Source organism: Passer montanus, unplaced genomic scaffold (assembly GCF_014805655.1).
Source record: "Passer montanus isolate IOZ18808 unplaced genomic scaffold, ASM1480565v1 scaffold1, whole genome shotgun sequence".
NCBI lineage: Eukaryota > Metazoa > Chordata > Aves > Passeriformes > Passeridae > Passer > Passer montanus.
In genome coordinates this window covers 22,399,019-22,413,604 of record NW_024356504.1, presented here as the reverse complement: position 1 = coordinate 22,413,604, position 14,586 = coordinate 22,399,019, and the positions used below count along the sequence as shown (strand labels likewise).

The window sequence follows — 14,586 nt, the reverse complement described above, 5'->3', positions numbered from 1 at the left end:
TGAACTGAGATATTAGGAAGAAATTCTTCACCCTGAGCATGATGAGACAGTGGAACAGGTTGCTCAGGGAAGTTGTGGATTCCCCATGCCTGACAGGGTTCAAGACCAGGTTGGATATGAAGCCCTGAGCTCCACGGTCGAGTGGGAGGCGTTCCGCACATGGCAGGTGAGTTGGGACTAGATGACCTTTAAGGTCCCTTACAACCTCTTAGCATTCTGTGCCTCTGTTTCTCAATGGGAAACACTGTGCCGGTGTGGCACAGCTCTAGCCGGTCCCCAGCACGGATCAGCTCGCTGCCGAGCCCCCGGCCGGCCCCGCTCGCTGCGCCGGGCGGGGCGGGGCGCTGTGCCCGGCCGCCGCCTCAGAGCCCGCCCCCAGCCCCGCCCGCCCCTCGGCTTTGGCGCGAAAACGGCCGCGCGGGGCGGGGCTCTGCGCCGCAGCGGCCGCCGATTGGCCGGCCCGGCGGGCGCGCGGCCCACGTGGTACGCGGCGTGGCGCGAACCGCTGTGGGGCCGGAGCGGGGCAGCGGCAGCGATCGGGATGGATCTGGCGGTGGCGGCCGTGGGGGGCGCGGGCGCGGCGCCGCAGCACCAGCAGGTCCGCGATGAAGTGGCCGAGAAGTGCCAGAAGTTGTTCTTGGACTTCCTAGAGGAGTGAGTGCCGGGGACCGGGCCTGGCGGCGGGCGGACGGGGTCGGCAGCGGGTGGCGGGCCGGCAGCGCCTCACGGAGGGGCCGCCATTTGGCGAGATCCTGACAGGGCCTGGTGCCTCCTGCCCTTGGCGTTCAGCTGGAAAAGCTCTGCTGTGGTCTCAGGCTTTCCCGGGAGAAACCTGATGAGAGAGAACTTAGGATGTCCGGGAAGTGTCCAAGGCCAGGTTGGATGTGGGTTTGGGCAGCTTTGTCTAGTGGAACGTGTCCCTGCCGCAGGGGATTGAAACAAGATAATCTTACACTCCCTTCTAAACCAAACCGTTCTATAATTATATGGGTTTTTAGGCGCATTTGGTCCGTTTTAGCAAAGTTTTGTCACAGCTGTGTTGCAAACCCTTTCCAGGGCTTGGGTGTTAGACAATAATACATCTGGCTCGCTGCGTTTTGCCTCCTGAGGGCCCCATCCTCATCAAATAAGGAAACCATTAACATCACCCGGAGGAAACTAAACGTTTTTTGCTGATGCAGAGTCATTGTTAAACCTTAAAGAAAATTTTGTCTGGCACTGGGACAACTTTACTGCTGTATGAAATGTCAATCCTGTGTGTCTGTGCTAGGGGGTGGAAGAAGAAATATTGTTGGAAAAGGGCTTTGCAATGGACTGTGGGATGTCTGAATGTGAGTGATCCTTTTCTCTGTCTTTTCTCCTGAACTCAGAAGTATTCAGTCGCTGTCTGTTGTGTGACTGAAGCGTTTTCCTGGATCACTTTCAGGTTCCAGAACAGCGATGGGGAGGTCAAGTACCTGCGAGACGCTGAAGAGCTGATCCGGCCAGAGCGGAACACGCTGATCGTCAGCTTCGCTGATTTGGAGCAGTTCAACCAGCAGCTCTCTACCACTATTCAGGAGGAATTTTACAGGTGAAATGTAGAGTGGGTTTTTATTCAAGTAAAGCTGAGCCCTGCTGGAGTCTCAGGCCCATAATGTCTTGCTTTCATGTAAAAAAATAACAGACTTATATTCTTTCTGCATCCTAAAAACACTTTTATATAAGATTTTGGTTTTTTACTGGCTAAAAATGTTTCTCAGTGGATTCCTCTCTGGAAACCATGAGTTAACCAGATAATTGCATTTATTAAATGCATTTATTAAAGAAGTAGGTGTTCAGTATGAAAATACAGAATAAATTCTAAAATTTCATGCTCTGGCAATATTTTATTGAGTTGGTCACTTATTTTGAAGATATATTTCTTAACATAAGGATAAAAGTGTCATAAAATGAGACTTTGAAAAGTTTATTTTTAAACAATAGTACAAATCACATTACTATGTAGTGGCCTCACAGTTAGCATATTTACAGTGTGTTTTTTGGGTTTTACAACATAGGAATAAAAGTCAGAACCTGGAAATCTGTTACAAGCCTTTCATGTAATCTAAAGCAGAGAAGGCATTTTGATAGCTTCTCTAAAATTTGAACTTTTTTTCCCCCATATTTCAGGGTTTATCCATACCTGTGTCGAGCAACAAAGACTTTTGCCAGAGACCACGGAAATGTTCCTGCAAACAAAGATTTTTATGTTGCATTCCAGGACCTGCCTACCAGACACAAGTAAGATGATTATTGTTTCCAGCAACTTGTGCTGTTTTACTACCAGGGAAAACCATGTCCAAGCATGCTGAAAATGTTTTGGTTATGTAGTGTGAAATGTGCAGTTGGCCAGTACAGTTGTGACAAAGTTTCCTGATCTTGTGCAGGAGATTTTTTGACACAGTTTTTCATTTGTAAATCACACTCAGATACTTAAATTCATTATGTTTCACAAACAAGTGTAACGTCTCTAGTTAAAAAATAAAAATTGGTGTGTGTTGTTTTTGAAGTACCAGTGATGTAACTTTTGCATTAGTTTGACCTTTAGTGTTAATTTAAAAGTTTATGTAAAATCATAAATATATTGTAGTAAGTTTGTTTCTTTTGTTTGTTACAGCAGTTGCTTAGTCAGAGTGACACTATATTGTATCTTAGTACCCTGGGCTTAAAATTGTCAGCTCAGTAATTTAATCCTTGTGAATTTCTGTTTTAAACAGAATTCGAGAACTGACTTCAGCAAAAATTGGCTCCCTGCTGCGCATCAGTGGGCAGGTGGTTCGTACCCACCCCGTGCACCCAGAGCTGGTCAGTGGAACCTTCCTGTGCCTCGACTGCCAGACAGTCATCAAAGATGTGGAGCAGCAATTCAAATACACCCAGCCAAACATCTGCAGAAACCCAGTCTGTGCCAACAGGAGGAGATTCCTGCTGGACACAAACAAATCAAGATTTGTTGATTTCCAAAAGGTACAGGGGTGATGTTGGGGGGTGATGACAGCCAGTAATGTTCCTGTGGTAGTTGGAAGGTGTTGTTTGTACTTCTGCATGTTGAAGATGGGTAATTTTTGTGCTGTCAATGTCAAGAAAAGGCATTGCAATTTATGCAAAAGGTTTCTTCCTGTCTCTGGAAGATTTATGTTTAAGAATGGGGAATTATTCATTTTGTTGTGTGACATTTATTGAAGTAAGCCACTGAAACCCCACATATTCGCATCAGAGTTAGTCTCATGCTGCCAGTACATCAGATGTAGCTACTTTACAGAAGTATGAAAAGAGGTGCTTATTGGTATCTGCAGTCTTGCTCTTCTAGGTTGATTTACTCCCACAAATCCTCAGCACTTCACATCCCACAACAGTATTTTATGTCAGTCACATTAACTGAAATTTTCAGGTTACCTTTCAGAATTGTCACTGTGGCCCTTGTACATCCTGTAAACTGCTGCAAGACTCCTTAGATGCTGATTAGTGAGGGGATTTTTGGTTGTGTGTTGTACTGTGAGAGGGATTGACATGGATAGCAGCAGTCAGATGCTGTTGAACACACACACGTGTCAGCAGTGTAGCTTTGGAAGCAGTTTCAGAGCTGGTGGCGTGCTCAGTGCTGCAGCTTCTCTCGGTGCCAGGTGCGCATCCAGGAGACGCAGGGCGAGCTGCCGCGGGGCAGCATTCCGCGCAGCCTGGAGGTGATCCTGCGCGCAGAGGCCGTGGAATCTGCCCAGGCGGGTGACAAATGCGACTTCACCGGCTCGCTGATTGTCGTGCCTGACGTGTCCCAGCTCTCCACACCAGGTTTGTTGCCACTTGTGATCTCCGTGAGGTGACCTTCCCGTGCTGGGAGCTGCTGTCCTGACTCCCGTTTCCCTGGCAGGGTTACGTGCAGAAACCGGCTCGCGGGTGACGGGGACAGAGGGCTACGAAACCGAAGGCATCCGGGGGCTGCGCGCCCTCGGGGTCCGGGAGCTCTCCTATAAGCTCGTCTTTCTGGCTTGTTATGTTGCACCAACAAATCCACGGGTGAGTCTGCAGAGAAATGAGATTTAAAGGTGTTCTGTATTTAAAGATTTCTGTTCTGTATGGTTTTCCCTCAAATTAGGGAGCAGGAATGGGTAAAGCTTTAAGTGTGCTCGTGTGCCACCTTTCTGTGTTGTTTTGACTGTCTTTATGTTCTCATTGAATTTACATAGCAAAGTTATTTTCTTGTTTCTGTTGCTTGTAGCATTTTTTACAGATGTGATTATTTGTAGCTTGTTCTGAGCAGCTAACTGACACATATATTTCCATTCAGCTTTCATCCATTTCTGAAGCATTTCCTTTTTCCTCCAGGAAAACCTATTGCTGCATTTTGTCACAAGAAAAACAGGGATCCTTTTTGTTCCCTCTGGTTTATCAAGTGACATCTTGGGATGTTACTGCAATATGAGTAATACTAACTACATCTGGGTTTTGGCATGGTGTGTTACTGTAATCTATCATTCTGCTAAGTGCATCACCATCACATAGGATAAAAAGAGTATGTTCTGAGAGTAGATAGTTTCTGGCCCCCATTTCAGAACATCAAAAGACCTTGGAAGTTCCAGTTAATGTAAGAATGCTTACAAAGACAATTTTAGTCAAAGGAAGTCATATTGGTTTTACTCTTTTTTTATCTCTGTACAAGCAACTCACTTGGGATTTTCTCACTAACTAAAGTTACACCATTGATTTTGCCTGCTAGGAAATTGGATATTGGTTTTTAAAGATACAAGGTGATGAAGTTACTTAGCCTAAGGGTAGCTTTTCAGAATGTGTTCCTCCCATTTAGATTTCAGAGCGTGTTTTTGTGACCTGTCTGCAGTGCTCAAATTCATTAGTGATTCTTTCACTACTTTTATTGCTGTTTTATTTCCTTGTTTTAGTTTGGTGGAAAAGAGCTCCGAGATGAAGAACAGACTGCAGAAAGCATTAAAAACCAAATGTCTGTGAAAGAGTGGGAAAAAGTTTTTGAAATGAGCCAAGATAAGAACCTTTACCATAATCTGTGCACCAGCCTCTTCCCCACTATCCATGGTAAGAAACCATTTGTGGCCTTAAAAAGGGAAGATTTTATTGTGTAAATATTAATTAATTCCTTTTGCTGTCTCTGTAGTTTTTGGGAAAGGTTGAAAGCCCTGTGCCAGCTACCACAGACTTTCCCCTTCAGCACTGGTTGTGCTAGAAGAGGAAAATCTACTTTTTGAGTATTTGTGGTGTTTAATCATTAAGGCCTGCAAGCCCAGTCTGAAGGGTTGGGTTTCATGTCAGGTGTTCTGCTACTGAACCCTACAGGTTTTAGTGGATGCTTAGCAAATAGGTGGATTCCAAGCAGAAGTGTCGTAATGCTCTAAAATTCTAGTGGGATGTAGGTTTTTTTAAATAGGAGAATTGTGGTGGTTTTTTGGATGTTTAGTTTAATGTCTTTTCCGGGGCAGGTAATGATGAAGTAAAACGTGGGGTCCTGCTGATGCTCTTTGGAGGAGTTCCCAAGACCACTTCAGAAGGCACTTCACTGCGTGGGGACATCAATGTTTGTGTTGTTGGTGATCCAAGTACAGCCAAGAGTCAGTTTCTAAAGTAAGATTAAGACCCAGCCTTTAAATGTCCAATGTGCACAGTGCCTTTTTCTGTGTTAACTGTAGGAAAGGGAAGTAAAATATTTGAAAATATTTCCCAGACATTGTGTGGATGTGATTGAAGTATTTGAACAGGAGTAAAGCAAACTCAACATACAAATTTCCAAATATTTTCAAATACAAAATAATTGCACATTTAAAAATATCAGAGGTAGGTGCAATACTGGAGGTTTTATTCCTCTTTTCCACAGGCACGTGGATGAGTTCAGTCCCCGTGCTGTGTACACCAGTGGCAAAGCCTCCAGCGCCGCGGGTCTGACGGCGGCTGTGGTGAAAGATGAGGAGTCCCACGAATTTGTCATTGAGGCTGGAGCACTGATGCTGGCAGATAACGTGAGTCTAGGAAGGGGAGAGGTTCCTCCATCCCTAGAATGAGTTTGATTAATGACAGAGAGCCCTAAATTGTCTTAATGATGCTTTTTTTCATAAGTGATTGAATCTGGGTGGCTTATTTTCATTCTTCTGCTGCAGGGTGTTTGTTGCATTGATGAATTTGACAAGATGGAGGTGCGGGATCAAGTAGCCATTCATGAGGCAATGGAACAGCAGACAATATCCATTACTAAAGCTGGAGTGAAGGTAGCTTGCACTACTCCTCTGTGTAGTCTGTAGCATCACCTGACTGTTTGTCACGTGTACTGATGTGGCTTCACCTGCCAGATCTTCATGTCACCTCTGCAGCTGCCTCACTGGCAGGACAGAGATCACTTGTTGCAAAGTTTTTGTAGCACATATTCCCTAAGAAGGTCAAAAATGCTGCTGAGAGTTAAACAGTAGTGAACAAGAAACAGAAAATGGGAAAAGCCTAACCTTGAAGTAACCCCAAGAAAGGTTACAGAATGGTGTGTGTTTGCAGAAAAACAGGATCTTGTGAAAAGCAGTTTTAAGGCCTTGTTCCATATTATTGTCAAGAGTGTGGCAATGTTTCAGTATTGATCATCAAACTGTGTCTTGGGGCAGAGACCTGGTTAGAAAGGGCTTGTTGGTGGAGTTTGGGTGCTTTTGAGGGGTGGTTGTTGTAATACCTGCATTGAACTCCATGTAAAAGGTGTTATGCTGACCCATTTGGGTCACACCGAGTTGGTTTAGGAAGTGGTCACAGATACAGATGTTTTTAATTTATTTCTTCCCACTGTCAGGCTACTCTGAATGCCAGGACCTCCATTTTGGCTGCAGCAAACCCAGTTGGTGGCCGCTATGACAGATCCAAGTCACTGAAACAAAATATCAACCTGTCAGCTCCCATCATGTCCCGCTTTGATCTCTTCTTCATCCTTGTGGATGAGTGTAATGAGGTAATTTTAAGGAATTCTAGAATAGTTTGTGTCAGAAGAGATCCCTGGAGGTCTCCAATCTAACCTTGCATTCAGGCAGATCATTGAGAACAGTTTGCCAAGACTTGACCTGGTGAGTTTTGAGTATCTCCAAGGATGGAAATTCTGCAGTCTCTCCAGGCCCCTGCAATGTGTGACAACTCTCATGTGTTCAAAAATAATAACTTTTACATCTAATCAGAATTTCTCATGGTTCAGTTCATGTGGCTTTCCTCTAATCCAGGGACTGTTTGGCTTCATACTGTGCTGGCTGGTAAAGCAGTTGCTTTCTTTTCAAGCTGAACAGACCTTGCTCTTCTAGCCTCTCACACATCATGTTCTCCTGCTCTCTGACCATCTTGTTGGCCTTCTGCAATTTTGAGTGAAGCAAATCTCATGAGAGGGTCTTGCTCCTGCTTTTCTGCTCTGTCTGTGCAGCTAAAAGCTGGCAGTACAAATTTGAACATGCTCTGCTGAATACAAGGATACTGCCTTTTCATCCTGTAGTGGTTTGACCTGCAAACTTAACACCATTAGTCATTTTTACAAATGGCTGGTCACTAAGGCTGAGACTGCTGCCACCTGTCTGTGTAGCACTTGCCTTGGGAATGCATGAGATCCAGAGATTAATGTTGGTTCAGCCACTGTTCTGCTCAGAGTGATTATCTAATTGAGAAGGGACTGGTGAGAGAGACAGAGCAGGCTGAAAAGGAAGGAAGTTCCCACGCTGCAAAGTGCTGCTTTCTGCCTGTTCTCTGGCTAACTTGTAACCCAGGAGAGTTCCAAGGTTATAAATCCTAAAACTATCTTTTATCCCTGCTCTGCTGTGTTTCCTTGTATTAAAAACCCCCAGGGCATTCTCCTGGACCTCGTGGCAGAGAGTTTGGCTACTGGAAAGGGTAGCTGTGCCACGAGGATTACGAGTAAACAGGGGGAATGGGAAGGAAGAACAGCAGTGTTGTTTTGCTCTTTGGCTGGTGCTGTGCAAGTGATGCTGACACAGCCCCCGTGTCCCAGGTGGTCGATTACGCCATTGCCCGGCGCATCGTGGATCTGCACTCCAGAGTGGAGGAGTCTGTTGACCGGGTCTATTCCCTGGATGATATCCGAAGGTATCTGCTCTTTGCAAGACAGTTTAAACCAAAGGTAATTTTACTTTTTAAGTGAACTGTGGAACAGTTGTTCTGTCTGAGGAGGTCCAAAGGAACAGTTGCTCTGAAGTAGGCTTTTCTCCAGCAAACACCAAGACACTTGGGGTAGTGTTTTCTCAAGGAAAGAGCCATAAACTTGGATTACTACCTAGAAACAGAGTATATTTTGGAGCCTGGTGCTTCTAAACTCCAGAAACCCAGTCAGCCCAGCTGAGACTGTTATAGTCTATGACAGTTCTTAACCTTTATCTAGAACAATTGAGGAATCACTTCATGTCCTTCTCATACCTCACAGGCATGGATCCAGCAAACACCAAGACACTTGGGGTAGTGTTTTCTCAAGGAAAGAGCCATAAACTTGGATTACTACCTAGAAACAGAGTATATTTTGGAGCCTGGTGCTTCTAAACTCCAGAAACCCAGTCAGCCCAGCTGAGACTGTTATAGTCTATGACAGTTCTTAACCTTTATCTAGAACAATTGAGGGGATCACTTCATGTCCTTCTCATACTTCACAGGCATGGGTTATTCAACATGGCTGCTGCAGAGGTTTTTGTATTTTATTAATTACTGCTCAATCAGTTTGTGTGTCTTTATTTTAAAAGGGTATTATGCCTCTATTTCTTTGCTTTTTGGTAAAACACAGAACATGGGAAAGTGGTCTAACTGCAGATTTTTTGGGGTCTATCCAAGTAGCTTGGAAGGGCTGTGTGTTGGATTTTTCATAAGTCTATAAACAGAACAGTCTAGTAGGGACAGACATGAATTATGTCTGGAAACAAGTCAGTGGAAGAGAAAAATCGAAATTATAAAACAATCTACTGTAAAATAACTAATGCAGCTATGTACTTGCTGTAATGTCATTGTCATTGATAAGTGTAATCATTATTACAACATAATTTCAACATAATGTGATTGCCATTATACTTCCACAGAGTTTGTGTATAGCATAGAATATTTCAGATAAAAGCAGCAGCCAGTACAGCAAAGGCTGTACACTGCCAATCTAATGCAAGAAGGAAAAGCTTCAATACTCTGACCACTGGAACTCTGATGCCACACAGATATCCAAGGAGTCTGAGGACTTCATCGTGGAGCAGTACAAGCGGCTGCGGCAGCGCGATGGCTCTGGAGTGACCAAGTCATCGTGGAGGATCACAGTGAGGCAGCTGGAGAGCATGATCCGCCTGTCCGAGGCCATGGCCCGCATGCACTGCTGTGACGAGGTATCAGGGGCAGGGTGGAGGTTTGGGAATGTTCATGGGAATGTGTGGGAGTTGTGCACTTGCTGTTTGACTCTGACATCGAACATAGTCCTGTGGGTGAAGAGAGCTTGAGTCGTGGTCATACTCAGTCTGAGTCTGTATGCCAGAAACACTGTTTCTAAGGGATGACTTGTAAAACTGATGTCAACTGGTCCAAACAGAGAGCTTGCATGATTTTGTATCACAGCTGTGTCAGCCTCCTACCTGTCAAATCATGACAGTCACCAACTACTGTCAGCCAGGGCTGTTGGCAGTTTCTTTCCTGATCTTTCACAGTTTGTAATCTCTTGGCTCTCTTCCATTTGTAATCTAAAAAGCCAAAGTTCCTCCAAGTACCTGGACCTCCCTTAGAGTTTGTGTGATCTGAGCTCCTGCTCACATCAGCCATGCTGGAAAGCACATTGTGTTCTGGCTGTTAACTGGAGTGTGATTACTGTCCCTCTAGTCCTTGCTTTCAAACCAGCAGGCCTTCTGAAATGTTGATTAGAGGCTATGTGACACATGCAGGGATGGAACCTTGCTCACTGGTTGTGTAAGGACACCCTTTGGATTCCTTTAAATTAAATTGGGCTTATAAAGAAACAGATAGCTTTTAGGTTATGGCTCAGCTACAGATGATTTTTCCAGTTTTTGCTTTTGAGTTCTGGAGGGGAGTATCATTAATTACATCTCTCTCTCTTTCATATTGTCTTTGTTCAGACCCATTTCTTTCATGTTTCTTGCTCTACTGATTTCTCCCAAATGTTCTTGGCTTAGTAAAAATTTTATCGACTCCACATGATTCCTAAATCCTGAAAGATTAATCTGGCTGCTTTTCCCTCCATAACCTTGCATGATCTTGGACTACCTCTAGCGGGATATAATTTAACTTGCAGAGTGTTTACTGCTTAGGATTAATCAACGGAGATGTGAAGAAAATCCGTTTGTCTGAGTCAGAGATGAGTTTCTGGAGCTGTTTGAAAACTAGAAGCACCCCTGTGCCTATTTAATATATGTTTCTTCAAATCTTCCTCAGGTTCACCCAAAACATGTGAAGGAAGCTTTCAGGCTTTTAAATAAGTCCATCATTAGAGTTGAGACTCCTGATGTCAATTTAGACCAAGATGATGAACAGCAAATGGAGGATCAAGAAGACCAAGATGGAGTCAATGGTAAATCACTTACAGAACATTTTTTCAAAGAGAAAAGTCCTTCCACTCTTTACAGCTTACTTTGACTGAGCATGTGCTTCTCTTCAGTTTCTTCACCTGTTTCTCACCTAATGAGCTCTAGAAATCTGGGCTCCTGTTCTTAACTCTCTTGCTTCTTCAGCCTCCTTCAGCACCTCGCCTGGTTGGTCAGCACAAGGCTTTTCAGTGGCTCAGAGTATTAAATAACTGAAAGATATTGCAGCTTTAAACGTGGGTATGTGTCCAAACAGGTGAGGCAGAAGCTCCAGCTGGGGTCAATGGTCTTGTGAATGGGATCAATGGCCATTCTGAGGATGTGAGCAAGGATGCTGCACCCAAGGCTTCTCTCAGGCTGGGCTTCTCTGAGTACCGACGCATTTCTAATCTCCTGGTGCTGCACCTCAGGAAAGCAGAGGAAGGTAAGAATTTCTTTACTGCAAAGAAGGCAGACCCTGAGTTCTGGGAGTTAGTGTATGTCTTGCTGTTGTACATGGCATTTTCACTCCTGTTGAGACAACAAGCTTGTCGGGTCAGGTGTAAACCTATGGTCATATGACAGTAGTACACCTGGTGATGGAAATAGGGCTTCCTGGAATTTCTAGCTCTGTCACCTTAGTCATTTATCAAAACCCATTAAGCTGAGCAGCATGTCCTCAGAGTAGAGCCAGAAGAGGATTTGTAGACACAATGGTGTAACCCAGCTAGAAGAATCTGCAGCAGTGAAAACTGGAGCAGGAGCTTTAATGCATTCCAGCAACCACAGCCTGTCTTAAGCAAATGGCTGGATTAGTTCTTCAAAAGCTAAAATATTTCAGTTGCAATGAGACTACTCCTGCAGTGAAATGCAACAGTTGTTTCCTAGCAGATACTAAAGCTGCAAAGCTTTTGGAAGGGTGTGGAGATGACAGTGTCTGTTCAAATGCTGAGTGCATGTAGAAGACATGACACAGCACTCTCCTGTGCAAAATATGGTGCTTTAAGAAAAAAACCCTTAAGTTTGACCTTTCCTAAACATATTTAAAAGCATGTTTCTCTCTTCAGCATTGTGAATGTTAATGTGTAAATCCTTTTCTCCTATGGTTTGAGTGGTAGTTTACTGCTGGTGGTTTTATGCAAATTATTTTCTCTGCAGAAGAGGATGATGCAGCACTAAAGAGGAGTGAACTTATTAATTGGTATCTAAAGGAAATTGAATCTGAAATCGAATCTGAAGAAGAACTAATAAATAAAAAGAAGATCATAGAGAGAGTTATTCACCGACTTACACATTATGTATGTATGGAGATGTGTGGATAGTGTAAAAGGGTTTTTTGACTTGTATAGTGTATAACTTAATATATAAAATGTTTCATTTTTAATAGAATACATTCCTGTTTGGAGAAATCTGTTGTGTTCTTCCATTGATTGATACAGTATAAATGCCTTCTTTATTTAACACCTATTACACCGCAACCCACTGAAATAAATTAGAGATGTTATAAGTAAAAGTTTAAACTGCTATACTCAGTCACTATAGAAGTGTGATATTTTTTTGTATTTCTATAGTATTGTTAGACATTAGGATACAAAAATACAATTAACTCTTGTATTCAATGGATAACCTTAAGTCAGAGGGGTATGAGGGCATTTTGGAGGAAAAAGTATGAAAAAATAAACTACTTTTCACTTTTAAGACACAAAACCATTACACTGGAAAGCACTAGGGTGGAACGTTCCCAGAAAGGGTACTACATATAAGTGATTTCCCCTGAATGCTGTTTTTAGGAAAAAGTATGAAAAAATAAACTACTTTTCACTTTTAAGACACAAAACCATTACCCTGGAAAGCACTAGGCTGGAACGTTCCCAGAAAGGGTACTACATAGAGGTGATTTCATAAACCCCTCAATGCTGTTTTTAAGAATCTCTTAGAGGGAGTTCACAATTAAAAGGGTTGAGTTATTAATAAGTCTACCAATATAAAAATGCTTTTCAAAGAGTACAAACAAACCTCTCTGTCCTTGTTTTAACACAACTCTCTGTGTGTTGCAGGACCACATTCTGATTGAACTGTCCCAGTCAGGACTGAAAGGATCCAGAGAAGAGGAGACGTTTGATGATGATCCATACCTAGTTGTCAACCCAAACTATCTGCTGGAGGACTGAGGGCTGGGAATGGCATTGTAGAGCTGACTGCTTACAAGTTGGAAAATGCTTTCTTTTCTTGCAGGGGTTGCTATGTGGCTAATTCCTTAAATTCCTATGACTGTGCCAGAGTGTGGTCAGTAATATGTGATTTCTCATTTACACTGAGCATACCTGGAAAGCTTTTAAGGACATGACACACATATATTGGTTCCACTGTTAGCTCTGAATTCCAGTGCCATCATCTGGATGCAGAGGAGAATCATCCAATAACTTTTTTCATCATCAAGCTATGTAGATGTTTCTGTTTTAAATAAGATGAGTTTTACATTGTTATTGTTTTGCAGACATTTTATGCTATAGGTTTTTACTGGCTGTCTTATTAACATAAATAAAAACTCATTAAATATTTGAGGGTTTGTTTTTACTCACATGTGAGATTGCTGTTTTCTATGCCTATCATTTGAGGCTGAAAAAAATAGTGATCTAAATGTTTAATGTCTTAAGGAAGACCAGATTTCCTGGATGACTGATGCTCTTTTTTAAGAATTGTTTTTATCTTCCTGTAATAGACATGAGAAACTGATTGCTTCTCTTTCTTTTTAGATGGACTAAAGATGTGCAGGCTCCTGTTGCATATATCAAGTAGAAAATAGCAAATAGCCAAGCCCAAAGCAAGGCTTTAAGTCAGCAGGGCAGAAACCCCTACCTTGATGAATGTCTTGACTTGTAAGTGAATTAAAAACTGCCACCATTTGTGAGGGATTTTTAAGACTGTATTTGTAAACCTGTTTGAAGATCTTTCTATAAGAAAACTTTGCTTGAATTTCTGCTCTCAATTTTTTTACTGTAAACTAGAGGGTTATTAAATTATCTATTAAGAATTTAAAATACCTGAATATTTGTCTTGTTTCCTGGATCAGCACTACCCCATCACTGGGCACTAACTCCAACTGCAGTAACTTCTCCATCATTTATTTCATAAACCACATTTTGGCAAATTCTACATTTCATTAAAAATAGCCACTCACATGCAATAATACTTTCATGTTATTCTATATTGTTCCTTTACTTTCAAAATAACAATGGGAAGATGTTTGGCCGTCATTATGTTCATATTATCTTCTCAATCTTAATTTGAAAATAAATACTCTTCATGTAGGAGAAGGTATTTTTTTCTGCTGCTTTCCCCAGTTCTGTAGGCTGAGAGGGGTTTTCTCTGAGCTAATGCAGCTCTACTGAAAAGTAAGCACCAGGTGGTGCTGTAAAGTTAATTTTTAAACGTGCTATTCAGACATCAGAGTGGAGGGAACTTGTTCAGAACACTCGGCACAATGTTATAGTGAGTCTTTAGAGCTTCCTGGGAAAAGAAAAAATCTGGGAGTCAAATAGAGTCAAAGTACACAAATTACAATCCCTGTATAAGGTTTGAGTAACAGCAAATGTCGAGGAATATATCATCAGCTGTAACTCAAAGAAAATAAGTTAATTTTTAAACGTGCTATTCAGACATCAGAGTGGAGGGAACTTGTTCAGAACACTCAGCACAATGTTATAGTGAGTCTTTAGAGCTTCCTGGGAAAAGAAAAAATCTGGGAGTCAAATAGAGTCAAAGTACACAAATTACAATCCCTGTATAAGGTTTGAGTAACAGTAAATGTTGAGGAATGTCTTCAAGTTGTAACTTAAAGAGAATGTTGCTTGACAGCAATAACTTGCCCAGATGATTGCAGATAAGCTTTAAACAAAATTTTGGTTGTTATAGGAAATGAACTCTGAGATAGAACCAACATTTCACAGGTATGTAGAATTTTGTGTTTAGTTGGTTTAAAAGTGTTCTCAGCCCTTCAGTTCTGCTGTACTGGAATTCAGAAGAGCTGAGTTAGCTGTGCCCT

The 14,586-nt window shown here is 42.5% G+C and overlaps 1 protein-coding gene across 1 annotated transcript; it reads left to right on the top strand.

Annotated features, from left to right (window-relative positions):
• Positions 1-503: 503 nt before the first annotated feature.
• Positions 504-13,748, top strand: MCM6 (minichromosome maintenance complex component 6). Its single transcript, XM_039723732.1, has 17 exons — positions 504-654; positions 1,427-1,573; positions 2,152-2,262; positions 2,739-2,988; positions 3,645-3,810; positions 3,890-4,035; positions 4,917-5,067; positions 5,469-5,610; positions 5,861-6,002; positions 6,141-6,248; positions 6,809-6,964; positions 8,000-8,128; positions 9,198-9,359; positions 10,414-10,549; positions 10,819-10,986; positions 11,700-11,839; positions 12,599-13,748. Exons 1-17 carry the CDS (start codon positions 542-544, stop codon positions 12,710-12,712), a joined length of 2,481 nt encoding a protein of 826 aa, XP_039579666.1. The 5' UTR covers positions 504-541; the 3' UTR covers positions 12,713-13,748.
• The last annotated feature ends 838 nt before the right edge of the window (positions 13,749-14,586 follow it).